General features: G+C 39.1%; 1 protein-coding gene across 1 annotated transcript; it reads right to left on the bottom strand.

Moving 5' to 3' along the window:
- Positions 1–389: 389 nt before the first annotated feature.
- On the bottom strand, positions 390–18,338 carry Ostn (osteocrin). The gene is made up of 3 exons (XM_051150420.1): positions 18,240–18,338; positions 14,923–15,137; positions 390–474 (listed from the first exon to the last, which is right to left on the bottom strand). The coding sequence occupies exons 1-3, from the start codon at positions 18,336–18,338 to the stop codon at positions 390–392; spliced, it is 399 nt and encodes a 132-aa protein (XP_051006377.1).
- Between the last annotated feature and the right edge of the window lie 993 nt (positions 18,339–19,331).

Below are 19,331 nucleotides of genomic sequence, written 5' to 3'. Positions count from 1 at the left end.
GGATGGGGACTCTGTGCCTGCAGACCATCAATATCTAAAAACCCATGGGCATCCACACTTCTTTTAATTAAGTCATCATAAAATATTGGCCCACATTATAACTTCAGAATATTTGAATGGAAAGAAAAACTATTATAATCTAAGTTATGAAAGGATTATATCAATGTTATGAATGAAGCGGTCTTGTTAGGGTATCCGTTTCCTTTCTAAAAGAACCCTAAATTATGTAACATGAATGCATTGATTGACTAAAGACATATTGACAAATGTGTATATATAATCTAAAAGGGGGGCACTTGCAAGTAAGGATGATTCTATTCATCTGGAATGAAATAACCTCTAGCACCTACCCACAGGCTGCTGGTTGGAACTCTGCTCATGAGACTCCATCAACCTCTGGAACTGGAAATTCGATTTCTACCAATCCGGTCCATGGGGATGCCAAATCGCTTTTTTGAATGATCAATTACTTTCCTGTAACAAACCATAGAGGATATTTTAAGCTGACGTCCATGTTATCAACCATTGCTTTCGTTTTTGCTTTAAAGCGGAACCGGGCTTCTCTTCAGGACTGGGAACAAAGCACGATAGTTCATATTTACCAATTAACATTCTCATCTCTGTCCATTTGTCTAGAAAATTTAGGTTTGAGAAGCTGATTCAAATCTGTTAGCTCCGATGAAAACCCAGGTCTTAGCGTATGAAACTGCGAATGGCCTACTTGATAAATCCCTCTCCCCTGACGATTTCCTTCTCTTGTTGCTCTTATGTCTCTAAATGGATCCTATGAGCAAGGGTAATGACTGGAGAAAGGAATATGTACAGATGCTAACACTGGCCTGGAGGAAGCCTTCCTCTCATGCCTTCACCGAGACATCTAGCACAAGTGCCTTGTGTGTAATGTATGTCTGTGTAGGTATTGTGTATGTCAATTATTGGTTGAAGAAACGAACTGTAATGATACAAATTTCCTGCTTGATGACTTTTGTATTAATTAGTTTTCTATTGCTGTGGTAAAAACACGACCATGGCCAGGGAAAGTTGTAGAAGGAAGGGTTTCCTTGGAATTAGGGCTCCAGAAGCACTTCAGTACCATCACAGCAGGGAAGTGGGGGAGTGAGCAGACATGTCAACTGGAGCAGCGAGCCCAGGGAGCTTACAACTTGAATTTCTAGCACCAAGACTACCAGGACTAACATAAATAGACTCTGAATTCAACCTTTATTTTCTTTCTCTTTTTTGTAAGTATAATTTGTTTTATTTTGCATTTCTTTTTTAAAAATATATATCTAATTAATTTATTCATATTACATCTCAATGGTTATCCCTTCCCTTGTATCCTACCATTCCTCCCTCCCTCCCATTTTCCCCTTACTCCCCCTCCCTATGACTGTGACTGAGGGGGATATCTTCCCCCTGTATATGCTCATAGGTTATCAAGTCTCTTCTTGGTATCCTGCTATCCTTCCTCTGAGTGCCATCAGGCCTCCCCATCCAGGGGACGTGATCAAATATGGGCACCAAGGTTCATGTGAAAGCCAGTCCCCACTCTCCATTCAACTGTGGAGAATGCCCTGTCCATTGGCTAGATCTGGTATTTTCTTGCATCAATTAGAATAATGCCTTCCCACCAGTGTCCACATTGCAAAAACAAAAATCATAATATGTCATTTTGTATAGCCAAAATGAGTTTTAAATATACTTAGAGACTGGAAGATTATGCAGGGTTATCTGAGTGGACTTGATGCCTTTTCAAGTAGTTCCTAAAAGTACTGCAGCAAGTGGTGTGCATCCAACACCAGACACTGGGAGCAGTCTGAAAGGGTCCACAATTAGCAATGACAACATAAGGACAGAGGAGTCAGGGGTGAAGAAATTCTGTGGCCCCTTGATGTGTTAGCAAAGAAAATGGAACCCCAGCTTTAAGCATAAAGAGTTATATTCTGCCAGCCATTCAAATGACAGCTGGAAGAGACAGCTGGAAGATGACAGCTTTCTGACACTTTCACATCATCCGTTTCCACTTGGAAGGCAAGGCAAGAGAGTGCAGGAACACACAAAGGGGGTGTGTTTATACGCCACCCATTTGCCAGAAATCAGCCACATCTCCACTTAACAAAAGAAGAGATGGGGAAAGTTAGCCTGAAATGTTGACAGTGCATGACTAACAAAATAATTAGATAGTAGTTGATTGTAATTTATTACGGTATCACCAAGAACAAATCCATTTCTGTGTATGATTTAGGGTTTATGTCTAAGTGCTATTGGGCTAGTATATATGTGTGCTATTAAATTGATGTGATTCCCCCACTTGTATTTAAATTGATTCCTTTATTAACTATCCATCATTAAAACTCCAGGACGTGTGGAGGCAGAAGCCAATATTGGACAGAAGAGAATGCTCAGGGTGACAAACAGAAAATGAAGTAAAGAAGCAAATCCTCCCAGGTTTAGAAAGGAGGAAGGAAATGGCAGCTGAGTAGTAAATGTCATGTTTACTGTCCCCAAAGCCACTATGAGTTCACATGCTGTAAAAAAAAGAAAAAGAAAAGAAAAAAAGAAAGAAAATCATTCTTGTAGTTAAAAAAAAATAAGTGCACTATTCTTATACAGTATATAAATTACAACAGAACATTTATTGCTTATTATAATTGTTTTCCAAAACTAAGCTCAAATAACAGTAAATAACAGCTATCTTGCTTTGCTGTAGGTAATGGTGTCCTGACTCAACACATGAACAGAGACTGCACGTGTAGAGAAAGCAAAATAATTAACTACCTCTGTCCAAGCTCTACAACTATTCTACCCTCTGGCTGTTCCCAGGTCTGATATGTGTTCAGACCCAGGAAGTAGGACATGATCTTTATTCTTTTTTTTTTTTTTTTTTTTTTTTACTTTTTCTAGCAACCTCTACAATTCTGTTATACTAAGCAGCTGTGCACGTTCTGATAAAATTCCAATAGTGCCTGGTATTCCTATCTCTTGGAATTTTGTCACTCATGCAACACACTTACTTGTTAGGTACTATTAGTAGGTATTTTTGTTTTATCTCTCAAAGTGTCCAGTTCATGTTGAGAACAGCGACAGTGGTGACACCCACAGAGACATTTACACAGATCTTCGGCTGCTGCTCTCACTAGTCCAGCTAAATAATTTTCAGACCATTTGAGCTACTTTGGAGCAGAGGACCGAGCTCAGTGGACAGAAACAGGTATCGTATGGCTTTGTTCTAGCTTCTTAATTACTTTGATTCATCTTATCAAATGTGGGATCCACTGCAAAAGCTGACAGATGTTGAGAAGTAATTTATTATAGGCTTGCATGTATAAATCTGCACAGCCTAGAAACAAATGAGCACATGTGAAAATCTACGGAAGTCAAAATAGCTCATGAAGTCAAGGAGTTTCTCTATAGTTTTAGAGCAATTCAGAAACTGGCAAGCTGGTAGTTCACTTTCCACTTCTACTGATATCAGACATGAAGCTAACTCTGCAACAGATACCCTGACAGCAATCCATGGTGTGTACAGAAGGAAAGTTAGACAGTGTAAGATCATGGAGGAAAGCTGTACTAGTCCCTCTTGTGACAAAATGATGGAATGACAAGGCTAGATTAGATACAGGAGGAAGAATCTGCCCTTTTCATGGAAGAAAAATAAATCCTGTTAGAAGCTTAAAGAGATGGCTCATCTGTCACAAGCACAGTGTTTCGATGGTTTATTTTCAACATGACTTTTATATTTGCTATAAGATATACTCATTATGTTTTCATCTTATTTAATGAGTTCTTTCCCATAATAATAGATTCAGCTTATTGAGTTTCTTGCAAATTTTATTGAAGCTTTGACTAGAGTTGCATTGACTCTGTGGTGTAAGGTGATGTGTAGAAAACTAAAATCTTTATAAACGTTAGTTGCTACCCCAGATGAATTATCACCTAGGCAACTTTGATATTTTCAGATGAAGTGTTATAGTTGTCTCCATAATGTTCATGCATAATTTGTTGATATAAATGATAACACCTAAGACTACGTATTGTAGGAGTTTTATACATACATGTATATATGTAAATATATATCCACACACATATATGTCTTTTATTTGGTTAAAAAAGATTCTTTGTAGGTTTAATTTATTGATGACTTTACTCATGTATGAAATTTTATTTTTGTGGAATGAATTCTCGCTCTGTTGTGATTATATGGTTTATTCCTTTACAGTTACCTTCTTTAGCTTTTTTTGTAAAGTAAATCACCTTTTAAGAGCAAACCAGGAAACTGGGACAGAGGGGAAGGCATCCTATTGGGACTCTAAATGAGAGACGCATGGGAGAATAGCAAAATAAAAGGATACAGATGGTCCTAGAAATCTACAAGTAGAACAATATAATAGGCAGATTTGGGCCCAGGGGTCCCGCTCAAACTAAGGCACCAGCCAAGGTCAATACAGGAGGTAAACTTTAAACCCCTTCCCAGATCTAGCCAATGGTCAGAATATTCTCCACAGTTGAGTGGAGAGTGTGATATGACTTTCTCACGTACTCTGGTGCCTCACATTTGACCATGTCCCCTGGAGGGGGAGACCTGGTGGCACTCAGAGGAAGGACAGCAAGTAGCCAAGAAGAGACTTGATACCCTATGAGAATATATAGGGGGACGTAATCCCCCTCAGGAACAGTCATAGGGGAGGGGAATAATGGGAAAATGGGGGTGGGGAGGAATGGGAGGATACAAGGGATGGGATAAACATTGAGATGTAACAAGAATAAATTAATTAAAAAAAAAAAAGAAGAAAAAAAAAAAGAGCAAACCAACGTGATAATAGTGTATCGTTTTACAACCCTTACTGAACTCACTTAGCTATTTTCGAAGGAAGGTTACTAATGAGACTGTCATGTTAAGTGTTTTTCCTGTTCATTCCTTATAGGCTTTAATATTTGGGCAGTGTTCCTTAAATGGGATGAGGATTATACCCTCTTTTCAGAGGAAGGAGGCAATCCCTTTGGCTTTTATCATGTTTTTTTAAGGCTCCTTTGCAGACGAGCAGTTCATGAATTTCTTGTGTAAATGTTGGTTCATATGTGTATGACACCTTTTGGTTGCCTTGTTTGTGGTTTTGAGTCTCAAGCAAAGGAACTTGGAAGTAGGGTATAGGTTTGGCTCCCCAATGACAACACTCTAAGCTTGTCACTGCATTTTAAGGACACAATAAAATGCTAGGTTCCTTTGGGAAAGGCCATCCATTAACTAACACCGAGAACTACCTAGACTGAGGATGTGGTAATCGTTTTTTTGTTTTTGTTTGTCTGATTTGTTTTTTTTTTTCCAATCAGCCCACAATTTAGATTAGCAAAACAAGGAAATGTATTATCCTCAGTCATAGTCCTAGGGGAGGGGAATGGGGGAAAGCGGGAAGGAGGGAGGAATGGGAGGATACAAGGGATGGGATAACAATTTAGTTGTAATCTGAATAAATTAGTTTTAAAAAAAAAGAACAAGACTGAAGCAGCCAGGCTCCAGCCAGGCTCCAGTTTAGGCCCCAATAAGTCCCTCACCATGTAGTCTCTTACCCTGGACAGAGAACTCCCACAGCCAGTGTGGAAATGACATCATACGAAGTCCTGCAAACCACTGTGCCTTCTGCCTTTCTTAGCTGGACCTCTAGCTACTTCTGCTAGGTAGCTAGCTTCCATTTCCCCCAAGAGCCCCATAAAAAGTCCACATGACAAAAGACCAAAAACTCCTGCCAAGAAGCTGAGAGAAACAGGGACACTCTAGCCATAGGAGTGGGCCGTTTCAGAAGTAGATGCTCTGGCCTCCGGGAACCACAGACAACTGCACTCCTTGTAGGGAGGTTGAGCCAAGCACATGGTGGATATTTACATCATATATTTCTATTATCCCTAAAAGTGGTTTTGAAGAGAAAAGGTGTTATATGCTAACTCACTACTTAATTCAACTCAGATGAAATGTTCTTCATTACCCTAACATTGGGAGATTGTAACTTGCAAGGCTAGCTGTCTATTTTAACTTTAAACATGAGTTGTGGGCATTTCTTTTTATACTATTCAGGTCATGGCTGGCGTCCTTTTCAGTCTGTCCTCACGTGCCATACCATTCATTCCAAGCTGGTTAGTTACATTTCAATGCGACCCTTACTCTTTCTGGATTCTCCGCATCACTGATTAGAATGGCAGAAGGCAAGGGTGATTGGCCATCCACTTCTGCGTGCTCCCTAAATTGTTCATAGAACCCCCCAATTGGATGTGCCTGCTAGTCTCCTGAGTCTTGTAGTATTAGCCAATGAACTGATAGGCAGAAAGGGTCCCAAACTGAGAAGCCCAAGACTTTAGTTCTCACATAGTTTCTGTGCATTGAAAGGAAACAAACATGCCTAGATTTTTCTCCTAAGAAAAGCAGAGCAGTGCACCATCAAATCAAAGGCCTCTGTGCATTAGATAGATTTGCACTGAAAGGACTTTCTATTCCATAAAGACAAGAAGGAAATAGAAGAGGTGAGCATGTGTGTCCCTCCTGCCCAAATGAGCAAGCAGCTAAAGGCTATTCTTTCCCTGGGAAGGAGACATTAAGGGAGGGAACAAGGTGCCAGTCATTTTCTAATAGAAGCGTTTTCTTAAGCTGTGGGGAAATAGGTGAGTTTAGATCATAAACGAAAACACTGCTTTAGAGAGAAAGGTTATATCTGACTGAGAATTCTACATCAAAGGTAGTAGTTTAGCTTACATAGATCCTGTTACATCTGTGATGATGGTGCTGACCTTGTAATGTCTTTTAAAGTATTTTCTCCAGGGAATGAGCTATGTGAACAAACAAGCGGTCAGACACAAACCCCAAGCACTGAATTGAATACGGAGACTTAAGCAACCAAAATAACCCAGTCCCAACTCACTCAGAACACACTACAGCTTTGCAGTGATCCGTACTGGCTTGACTCATGACAGGCCTCCTTGAGGATTTAATGAAACAACTAAAAAAAATTTAATTTTTTTATTTGTTTACTTTGTAGTTTTTTAGCTCTTACATTTATTCCTTACATACAGTACATCCTGACTGCAGTCCCATCTAGCACATAGATTTATAGATTTACACTAAAATGCAGCACAGAAATTTGTTTGGAGGGACAAAGTACGTTACAGGTTCTCTATTAACTCCAAATTATAATTTTTAAAGAAAGTTTTCTACCTTCATATGTAAGCTAGGCAAGGTTGACGAGGATGCGGTGCTGAGCCAAGGTGAGAAGAGACTGCCAATAAAAAGCAAGCTCTGGCAAGGGGCGCCCAAGATCATTATGCTCAATGGCTTTCCCCAGTGTATTGCCAGGCCGTTTAACAAGGAGCACAGGGACCTGTAAAAGGGGCACTGCCCTCTGGATCCTTTCCTGTGTTCTAACGTTGTCAGAAATGGAGCCCATCTCAATTAGCCCCTCCAGGCATCACCAAATCGAAGCTGGAGAAAACTAGCACAGACTGTGAGGTGACTCAGCTGGCCCAGGTCTGTCACGTTGCTTCACAGAGAATCAGAAAAGATGGAACATGTTAGAACATTTTTCTTCATCTTTGGGACTTCCATTGAGAAGGACAATCGCATCATTACATTGAACCTGACAGCACTATTCTCCACTGCAGCCTGGACCTCCAACTGGTATAGGCCAAGAGACCACTTACCATTGGTATGGAATGCTGAGAATTTACGTAATATACAGTCAAAGTTAACTTCCTTATTCACTGCCTTTGGTAAGCACATTATTTCCACAGAGTTTTAATTTCTATGCAGGAAATAGTTTTAAATGGAATGCCATTGGACTTGAACTTAAATGATGATGTGTGATTTATAACTAGGCAATGTCAGAGAAATAATTTTATCTGTCTGAAAATTATTCAATAAAACGAGTATCATCATATCTCTTTCCTTTGTCGGGTGGCATCTTAGAATGCTATTCTTTATTTTTGTATTTGCCTTTGATCCTCCCGAAACTGAGTAAAAACTGAAAATAGAATAGGTAGCAAATATTTCCTCCTCCACATTCAAGTGAGGCAACAGGTTATGGAATACTTAGGAGGATGTTGCTACAACTGATTGTTTCTAACCTTGAACCTCAGAAGCAGAATTGTTGAATGGGTCAGGAGGAATTTCCTGGGATCAGGTTACAGGAGGGAGAACAGAAGTGCTTTTTGTCTACTTTTCCAGAGAAGAAGGACTTTGTGAAAACCACTGAGCATGTCTGATGGTAGACCAGATGGAAGAGTGTCTTCCAGATCTAAGGGCAAAAAAACTGTTGAGAGCTGGCCCCATGCTTTGAGGAAGGCGCTACACATGAAAGCACTTGACTAGGTGACCAAAATCAAGGATGTGGGGCATGTGGTTAGAATTGGCTTGAGTTAAGTATGACAGGGACATTCCTGAGGGCATTTTGCCATCTGTGATGGGGGATGCTGGTGGTGCTGCCTACTGGGGAATCCAAGAAGAGAGGACAAAGATGAAAAATATCACTGACTTTCTAGAGGGAAAGCACTGCTCGTGGGGAAGGCTGCTTGTGACTGTTCAAGTGGATGCTCGGTGATGGCTGCGGAAACTTCCCCTTTTAAGGGGATTTAAGAAGCCCACGTGCTGAAAAGCTAGGTTTTGGTAGTGTGTGTCAGTGTTGCTTCACTTCTCATTTGCTTGGAAGAGAGAAAAAGGCAGTTGGGGAGGGGACAGGATATAAGGAAAAGATCACAGTCCCTTCCCAGTTAAATTGCCCTGCTAGAATGGGCTGAAGCCGGATAAAGGAAAGCTTTTTTTTTTTATAAGACTGGAGGTTGGGTAAATATATATAAATGGATATTTTAGTTCATCTTTTTAATTTTGAAAGAGACAAAGGTGAAAAGAAACATGCCGATTACGCACATACGACCAGCAGCCTCAGAGTACCTGCCTTTGACATCAGGCAGGTGACTCGATTCAGAGTGACCTGAATACCTGTTGGGTGACTGAAAGTCTTCTTCTCTGGTTATGTCCCATGGGGCTTCTATCCCACATTTATAAGAATGATGGTCTAGAACAAAGGGTTTACTGATCGAGCTCTGTAGAATGTGTGTGATTGAATTCAGTGTCTTTCATCTTCTCTCCAAACTTGTCTGTCTTTTCTCATTTAACTTTTAGCCCAAAGAGGCCGAACTATTTGGATTGTATAAATGCTCCTGTGTCTTGGTTTTATGTTGAGTCAAGCGATAGGAGGCCTCAGGTAAAAAGAGGGGAGGAAGAAGAAGAGAGACCTTGGGATTGTTTTTTTTGTTTTTTTTTGGTTTTTTTTTTTTTTTTTTTGGTTTTTTTTTTTTTTTTTTTCTGTCCTGAAACTCCCTTGTGAAGGTTTTCAGTGAGTTGTGCTGTTCTTGAATGAAAACCCCTGGACTGTAAGTTCCTAATATTGCTCTGTGTTGGGGATGGGCTGTATGGCCAATGTTCTTCCATCTTGTCAGAGCCTAGGTTCCTATTTCTCCAGCAGTCTGTCATTTACCAGAAACCAGCTGACCCTGTTGAGGTTCGGCAGTTAGACACCTGTTGTGGTTTATTGTCGGGGACGGTCATTCTAAGACCCCTGAGCTCATAGTAAGAGCTACTCCTTTCTGGCTATAAACTAGCTTTTCCAGTAAGACTACTGGTAAAATCAGATTAAAGGCCAGCTGCTTGCGAGAAGCAGTTCTAGGAACTGCCCTAGTGCCTATAAAAACTCTGTGAAATTTTTCAATAAATGGGGCTTGATCAGAATCCAGACTTGCCCTCATTTCTTTGTTTTTCCTGTCCCCCCACTTGTTTGCCCCCTCCACAGGTACCCACTGAAGCCCCCGCCAGCCGGGACAGCTCTGATTTGCAGAAACCTGTTTCAGTGTGTGCTTAGACCAGGCCCTTGGGCCACTGTGTGCTCACTATCATTTGTCTATATTTAGTGTTTGTATAACAGCCTTCTGGTGACATAGCTTCTTCAAAAATTTCTATTTCTGAAATGTCACCTATTTCTTGCTTAGAGACAGAGGGATACAATAATATCACTTGCTTTGCTGACCTTATATTAATGGGATGATATGAATACTACTTGTAAAATTGTTCAAATATAGAAAAGTGTTATTGCATTTGGAGGTATAGTCCATATTGTGTGATGTCATTCTTCAAAAAAATCCTGGGCCAACCATCAGTATTAGTTGCATTAAAGGATTAGTCTATTTACTGAAGTTGTGATCATGCCTGCTTCATTTTATTTATATAAGTGGGATGGACAGTCATTAACTTCAGATATTAAACACTTGGGCTGAAATGAAAAAATGTTTAAATTCAAAACGTAGCTGAATTTGCTGTAAAAGTTAAATTAATTTCCCCAAGTACCTGGAAATAAATTTGGTGTCATATTTTGGTAAAAAAAATATGTCAAATAGCAGGAAACCAGGACTAGATCCCTCTTTACTTCACAGACTCTGACACAGAACCCTGCTCTGGTTAATTCTTTCCTCAGTGACTTTGTGTCTTTCTGGTTTTCCTCAGTTGTTCCTCTATCCTGATTTCATCTCAGTTGACCTTCCCAAAACATAAAATGGTTTTTCCTTCCTAAATATTGCATCACAGGATTACAATAATGCATGTACACTCATGACTCTGTCCTTTCAAACCAGGGATATGCACTCACATAAAGCCAATCTACAAATGCTAACAGGAACGGCCTTTTTAGGTTTATTAGCTTGTAACAGAAACATGACCTTTTCTTCAATTATCAGTCAAAGAACAAGTCATGGTGTATTAAAAGCTCAGAACCATGTTTTATTTTATTCAAACATTGAGCTTGAATAAAAATGTGTTCAAACTCCAGGTTTATAAAAATGCTTTCTGAACTAGTTATGACTTACTCCCTTTAGTTTTCTCTCTGTCCAGTATTCAAACCAGTTACTATTTGCTTTAAGATCAAGAAGAATTCCTGTGGCCTTCCCATGAGAATGAATGATGCAGGCAAACCTTAGAGGGAAGGCCCTTGACATGTAATTCTAAAGGGTAAAGCATCAAGTTTCAAATTAAATATAAATCATTTAAGACTTTAAGTTAGAACAAATCTTAAATTCCTCAAACACGAAGGCCAGTCGTTGTGTGACCGAATGCCTTCTCTCTCTTTAGCATGGCCAAAGACTTGGAGGTGAAGGGAAGCCAAGGCAAAGGGGAAAAGATAAAGACCTCCTCCCCACCTACCTTCCCAAGGTGATCAATTTACGAGAGTTCACACTGGATGCTCTCTCCACAGCCTGGCTCCAGGAATCTCAACTGATATCACACTGCTTTCACAGTGCAGAACCTGAGACCAACAGTATAAATTGCTGTAACATATGCCTTCCCAGTGTGTGGCTGTAGTTCTTGCTGAATCTTGTTTTTTCTCCCTCCCTTTTTTCTTATTACTTGTGTGGAGCCTGCACTGTCCTGTGCCATTATCTCCAGAACTTATCCCCAAAGGTTTGAGCCACCACTTACGCTGGTTTTTATTTTCCTTTAGAGAATAAGAATAATGTTTCATTTAATTTCTTTCTTGGAAAAAAATTTTTTTTGAATTTACAATCTCCTTTAGCCTCACATATATGGTGGGATTACAAGCACACACTATCAAAAAAGTAATGCTCTTAATTCACTTAATCTGTCAAAAACATTACTTAGCTATCTTTGTCAAAATTTGTTGTTATTAAAGCTCCACTTGCAAATACATAATTATTTTAGGCAAAATTCCAGAAATTGTATCTTTAAGCATTATTTCTGTTCTTCCTTTTGTTCCCATAAAATCCTTGTCAGATTGAATGATATGTTTAATTTCCAATTCTACTCTTCATATCTTTTTGACTTATTTGGAGTTGTTTCCTCAGCTCATCATAGGACAAATCTGATTTGCTATTGGTTTCATCATTTTATTGAAAATTATATATTTCCTAACTCACCAAGGCAAAATAGTACAATGCATCCTTATCTTGCTTCATCCTCCTTGTCCCCACCAAATTGTTTCAAGCAAATTTCAGATAAATATGGATGCCCTTTGACCTTTAGCATTTTAATTTTCCACTATTGGTTTTATGGTGGCAAAAAGACCATGGATATTTAGTAGAAACTCTATTTTAAATTTTGGTCTTCTCCTGGGATGGTGATATCTATGGTTTTTTTGAGCTCCACTCAGCCAGAGGGAACAAGAGTTCTTGTTTGGGTGATATGTCATTGGGGTCAGTATGTTAGGTATAGTAAAAATTCCATCATTTTACACCGGTGGAATTTCCAATCTTTTCTGGATTTATAAGGAAATAACAAATTACAATTCAAGATGTACCTATAGTTTCAAGTTTATATATTTAATTGACTTGTGTCATTTTCTATCATGTCATCATTTTTCTAATAACTACTTGGGATCATAAAGTAGGCCCAGTTCTTACATTACCTCTTACAGATCCTCACTTTAAACAATGTCACTGTTAAGTCACGACTTCCTAAATGCATTCAAGCAATGCACGAGTCTCTTAACTCTACGTACTGTTAATATCCCCTTTTCTTTCATTACTTTTCCCTACACAAATTTTTGTAATTTGTTTATCAAAAAACCCAAGCTATTTGCTTTTTATTTTTCCACAGTCTGGGTTTTGTGCTTGCTTGTTTCCCCATAGTGTCTCTCTAAAGGACTTTTGTTTGTTTATTTATTTATTTATTTTTTAATTTTTTTAATTAATTTATTCCTGTTACATCTCAATGTTTATCCCATCCCTTGTATCCTCCCATTCTTCCCTCCCTCCCATTTTCCCATTATTCCCCTCCCCTATGACTGTTCCTGAGGGAGATTACCTCCCCCTGTATATGCTCATAGGGTATCAAGTCTCTTCTTGGCAACCTGCTGTCCTTCCTCTGAGTGCCACCACGTCTCCCCCTCCAGGGGACATGGTCAAATGTGAGGCACCATAGTACGTGAGAAAGTCATATCCCACTCTCCACTCAACTGTGGAGAATGTTCTGACCATTGGCTAGATCTGGCATACTAGCCCAAGGGGCATGTCCCACAAAAGCCTTCACTTACCAGGAAACTGGGACAGAGGGGAGGACATCTATTGGGACTCTAAATGAGAGAAGCACGGGAGAATAGCAACGTAGAAGGATCCAGAGGGTCCTAGAAACCTACAAGTAGAACATTATGATAGGCAGATTTGGGCCCAGGGGTCCCGCTCAAACTAAGGCATCAGCCAAGGACAATACAGGTGGTAAACTTTAAGCCCCTATCTAAAGGGCTTTTGACTTCATGGTCCCTAAGATTGATATCTAGAGTTAAAGACAAATTGATTTCTGTTTCTCTTGCTTTTTTATTTCTTCTGTTTTTTGGCAATGTTATCTTGCTGGTAGTAATAGGTTATTTCATGAAGGACTAAACGGTAACCCTCTAGTGACAGCATCAGTTAGTCACAGAATTAGAGTTTGTTAGCCACAGTATTCCATAAAAGAAGCTTTCTTCCTCATGTATCAATCCATCATTCCATAATTGTTTCAGATATTAGAAAGTAGATAGAAAATTTCATATCTATTAGTAATAGAGTCCATGTAAGAAAGATAGGCATAGCACTCTCTTCACTTAGACAGTCTTATACCGTAAGCTCGAACGTGGTATTCTTTAAAGGGAGCAAACCATTTAAACCACCATTCTTCACTTGTGGACGTAAACCTTTAACATGGGGGAGCTTGAGTTTCAACTGTAGATCAGATTATCAGTCAGTAGGAGGAGTGTCTCCAAACGTGAGCCTGAGGTCCTTACCCAGGCCTCTGCACCAGAGAGCTCTCTTGTATACCTCAGGTATAACAAGATCTTGTAGTCAGTTCGGCACTTCTCAGTCTCTGAGGAGCCTCATGTGTTACTTTAGGTGAGAAGTGACATTGTGTGGTGGCAGTCTTGGCCTCAGATTGCCTGTTAAAGATCGCTGTTTTTTGTTTTTTTGTTTTTGTTTTTTTGATGAATTTTCAATATACACAAATTGAATCAAAAGCTTTTGTAGGTTAGAGTAATATAAAGATTTCATAAGCTATTTGAAATCTTGTGACATCAGGAGGTTAAATTTCATTTGACAGGTTCATCTAATGACTTTATCTCATTTCTCTTCCTTCTGGGAACCTCAGTTCTTAGTAGTATCAGGGACTATGGAACAAGATTACTAAATAAATGTTTATACACTCTATTCTATAATATATGATCAATATTGTTAGAGTAGAAATATCAATATTACTAGCTATAATTCCTGAAGAAAGTTTTAAGGTTTATTTCATTTCATTATTTTTTAGGGCTAGATATTAAACCCAGAACTTTGTGCATTTAAATATGCACCCTTACATCTCCCTGTAGGAGATGAATTAATTCATATTATTCTGTGAAGCTCTGAATTAGGAATGACTTGAAAACAATGTTCTGGGTATGCTTATTAAATGTCAACCTCAAGTGACTGATGTACCCAATCCCAGACACATTGCATTGCCCCTTAACTACCTCAAACAATAATGCTTAAAGTAACTTTTCCTCCCCTGAGACAGGCATTCTCTGTGTAGCCCTGGCTGTCCTAGACTCACTTTGTAGACCAGACTGGCCTTGAACTCACAAAGGTTCACTTGTTTCTACCTCCCAAGTGCTGCGATTAAAGGTGTACACCACCACCACCTGGCAAGTAACTTTTTTTGAAAACTACATTCAAGTAGGTCTTCCTTAGGAAGCACACCACCATAGTCTTCCGGCTTCCAAAGCATTTTCATCCCAGTTCATCACTTGGCCCACAAGTTGACCCAGTTTCTGTTCATGTTCATGTTTTCTGTGATACTTTAAGTGTGGGATCCTGTTGCAGAACATAGAATGAAACAGCCAGACAGTGGGGTAATTTTCCTTGTCCACTCACCTCTGTTTCCCTTTGTGCTCTACAGACCCAGCTGAGAGTCTGTCAAGGGGAGACCCAAAGCCGGAGAAGCTCCTCTTCTTCTTGGTCTCGAATACATCATTCTCCAAGGACACCAGTTCATCAAGGAGCAGGAGCTTAGCTGCAAGCTCAGTGGCTGACTTCTCTTCCCTGGCTGTGGGTGGTGATGGCAAGCCTGTTGCTCCAAACTCAGGGGCCTGCACAGCAGAGAAATGTGGGCTCGCTCACTGAGACCACGAGAAACGAGTAGGTGCAAAATTGGCATTAAACCCTTTCCACCAGGAGATGCCATGACCATTGCTCATCTTATGACGTCTTGGGGTTATATTTTAGAAGCATACAGAGGTAGAATACACCCAAGAGAAAAGTAACAAAGCAATCCCCTAGCTTGTTTCTAAAATTTAACCTATTTGCTGATTAGTCTTCGAGGTTTAGCACCAGAGAGAGCTGCACCCTTCCTTGTTCACCATAGCACTTTCCCTGCATCTCTTTTCATCACTTCCCTTGTCACACCTTACTAGAAGTCACATCTGTTAAAAACACATCCGTATTTCTTATTAAAGTATTGAGTAACATGAGAATCATGACTGTCTGACTGAGCTTTTATTATTTTCTATTCAATGTCTATTCCAATATTTTGCTCATGATAAGGACATCTGAATTTGTTTTCTGAAGGAAAAGTGTTAAATGTCATGCTATTTTACTTTCACGGTGACTCGTTCATTATCTGTGCAAGCCACTAACATCCCATTGTATCCCAATTTCTGCATTAGATTTAAGGGATGTAAAACAAAACAAAATATTGTTTCTGTGCCCAAAGAAACCAATATCTCAGTCCATGTGATTTGTTAACAAAATATAAACAACGTGTAAAGCTACCCCAAGACTAGCACCATTATAGGCAAATTTGATTTGTTTATCTGCCACCTATGGCTTTTCTTTGTACTTCATGCAGGTCATTCATGAATGAGTGTCTAGTGTGGGAAGTCTCTTTTCCCTTCCAAAGCCCAGTAACAGAGTTTTGGAAACCACTCTTGTTAAAAACCACAGGCTCCTCTGTAGTCAAGGAATGCACACGTTTCTAGGTACCTGATGCTATATTCTCCAGGAGGAGATGTGAGCTCCAGAATTTCTACCCTTCTCCTTTGGAGTCGTGTACAAGGTGGATTACAAGAGAGATTAGATGAGGAATGATGCTACCTCACGATAAAGACTCCCCCAAAAGCAAAAGTGGTACAAACAACTTCAAAGGGCAACAGTCTTCTATTATTGACCAAAGTGAGACAGCTCTGGTGGTCCTCTTCCTCTGAGGGGTAAGCATCATTAAATTGCAGTTAGCACTGAAAACACAGCATTAATTTTAATAGGTTCTTACTGTAGATAGTTGCTTTGATGTTTATTTCCCTTTAAGTTATCCAAAATAGGAGAGGAATGGAGTAACTCAACTCCTTAAGTGACAACTGATAAACTTTACCTTGTGTGGTCTTGAACAAAGGACTGACTATCAGACAAAGGGCCAGCCAGGCTCCCCTTATGCTAGTACTTAACCTCTTTCGGTACTACAGAGGTTCCTGAAGGAAGTTGTATGACAATGTGTTTATTGCTGAGGCACAACGCTGGCTCCTGAAGATATAGTACTAGTCATGACTATTTCAAATTGGCTGGGCTGGATTTTCCCTGCAGTTATTTCTATGAGGGCAAGAGGAGTGGCCCAGCAGAGGGACCACTGTATTTGATATAAAACCATTAATGCCATAATTGTGCAAATATATGCCTTTATTTGCATGAAGGTTCTTCTATAAATGATCTGTATTTTTAGAGGTACAAGCAGGCAGTTCAGCCGTTTGAGCTCATTTGGTAAGCTTCACTTAGACATTCTGCACTGCCCATAGTAACATTAGGCCCAATGCAAAGCTTCTCTGCAGTGGCTTTTCCTGTCTGCTTTTGCTGTTACAGAGGCAAGGCAGAGCTTCAGAAGCAGAAGACAATTTCACCAACAGAAAAGACAGAAGCAGGTAGCAGAGTGGTACCAGAGACAGTGACAGCAGAAGTACAAACCAGCTGTGACAACAACCACAACAAAATAGACAGCTAGAATGTTCGCCACTACAGAGGGTCAAAGGCAGACACAAAATAAATGGAGGAAGTAAAGAGAAGGTCAGAAATATCAGGGACTTGAATCTGGAGGCCAGATGATTCTCAGCAGCCAGAAAAGTAAAACTTTATTTACTGGAATCATTTCAGAGATGTTTGGCAGGTCTTAAGGACCAAAGACCTTCAGAACTTTAGGACCAAGAATGGTATCACTACTTGCTATTAAGGCCTGGGAAATCTGAACATCCTATGGCTACACCAGGACTATAACCTTTGCCACCTTAGGGAAAACATCCAATACCTGTGGCCTGCAGGAAGATTGGTCCATTAGTCTCTCACCATTTCCCTGGCCATCTGACTCCAGTACCCTTGACTATTGTCTGAAGGCAAAGGTCCTAAACTATCAAGCATTGGAAAAGCTTCTCGTTGGGAGAACAAAAGACTACAGTCAGAAAAATGGGAACTAAAACATCTGGAAAGTGTTTTTGTTCTTCTACCTAACACAATATCAGAACCAGAATTTTGTTTCCTAATGTAATAAAATGTTTGGCCCAAAACACATAAAATTCAGCATGCAACCAACTTTTCATTTTATATAGATAACACTTCATATTGATGCAATGATAGAAGTAAAATATTTATAGTGATAATAGATTAATTTTTTGTTGTTTGAGGAATACAAATCCTATTAACTTTTAAAAACATCTAAAGTCAGTGTCTCTGAATTTCCTGAACTCAATACTTACCATTATATATATATTTGAGGCTTGCAACCTTGAATGTCATTGGCAGTGAGAGTAAGGTTACCGAAAAATGTTTATATTCTTGATTTTATGTTTGAAGATAATGTCAGCTGTGTCTTCTGATTATGATAGAAAAAAGCTTATGTCTGTTAAAATATAAACATGGTCCATGTGTGTATGTGAATGAGAAGCTCAAATCAAATATTTTCATCTATCTTAATTTTTAAGATAGGGCCTCTAGCTGAATCTGGAGCTCACTGACAAGGCTAGACAGGGTAGCTAATCAGCCCCAGAAATTCTGTCTTCATACCCTCAGCACTGGAATCATGGGTACCTGTTGCTGCAGTCAACTTGCCTACAGGTGCTGGGGATGTGAATTTAGGTCCTTACTTGGCTAGCATCTCATTGGCTGAGCCATCTCCTTCTCCCTTTCATGTGACATCCTAAGTTGGTTTTCATTACCTCTGTTGCTAAGTCCACGGAGAATGCCTTTCCTGAGCCCCAAAGCATCACAATCATAACCAGCATGAAATGTGCGCTCGCCAATCTCCAGTCCAGCATCTAGGCTCAAGTAAATCAGGGTTGGTTCTGATTAGTTTGAAATACAAATGCAGAAAACAGAATCTAAGGAAAAGCTTCTTAGGAATAAATCTATTCACTTCTATGGTCTACAGTGCATATTTACCAACTTACATAATGCCTAATAAAATTTTGTTTCATTTAAGTTATGTAAAAATGTGTTACGACATTCTTCAATAAATTATATAAAGGGTTCATTTATAAGGAAACATAAATTGTATTTATATGGCAATAACAATTTAATTAAATCTAGCCTAATATCTGATAAATCAATATCATATAACCCTTATTACTGGGGTGGTAGAAAGATTACAAATTCATGTTGACAAAATGTGAGAGAGAAAAGGACTGGTCTCTAAAATAGAGTCATAGTACACCTGAAAGCATTTAAATTAAAAATCTTGCAAACACTACACATTCAGTAAGAGACTAGCTTTATATTCTTGTGTGGGATCAGGATTCCTTAAGAAAGATTCAAAAGGTGAATATGTTATGTAAAACGTGTTAAAATGTAATATTCTAAAATTAGAAAATTCTGTATGGTGAGATTCAACAAAATCAAAATAGCACAATTAAAAGGCAAATTGCTACATAGACGATATTCTCAACATGCATAAATAAGAAAAAGGCTACTAATTGAACCACATAATTAAATCTGATAAATAAAGTCTAAAGAACAATCAAATAAATAAAATGGGCCTAAGCTATTGATGGATATTTTGTAGAAAAGAGAGAACACAAAAGGAATTAACTACCCCACAGTACAAATGCTACTGAATTAATTGTACACAAATCACATCCACAAAAGAAAATCTTCACTGCAAATGCTAGAGTAGTTTTTTTTGGGAAAAGTTAGAAAAAGTTTTGGTAGAGTTGGAATTGGGTATAGTTGTTTGATGAAAGCTGGGAAATACAGAGAAAAGTTGAAATAGTCACCTTCTAACAAGTGTACCTTTATTTTGCTTCTAGGTTTAT

This window comes from Acomys russatus, chromosome 8 (assembly GCF_903995435.1).
Source record: "Acomys russatus chromosome 8, mAcoRus1.1, whole genome shotgun sequence".
Taxonomy (NCBI): domain Eukaryota; kingdom Metazoa; phylum Chordata; class Mammalia; order Rodentia; family Muridae; genus Acomys; species Acomys russatus.
This window is presented reverse-complemented; position numbering and strand designations above follow the sequence as displayed.

Bases quoted from the DNA above. Each gene is read 5' to 3' on its own strand.
- Ostn (XM_051150420.1), bottom strand. From the start codon at position 18,338: ATGCTGGACTGGAGATTGGCGAGCGCACATTTCATGCTGGTTATGATT. The intron at 15,138-18,239 runs GTAATGAAAACC...TCTGCTGTGCAG, and splicing joins CCGTGGACTTAGCAACAGAG to GCCCCTGAGTTTGGAGCAAC. The intron at 475-14,922 runs GTGAGTGGACAA...GGTTTGTTACAG, and splicing joins GAGCACAAAGGGAAACAGAG to GAAAGTAATTGATCATTCAA.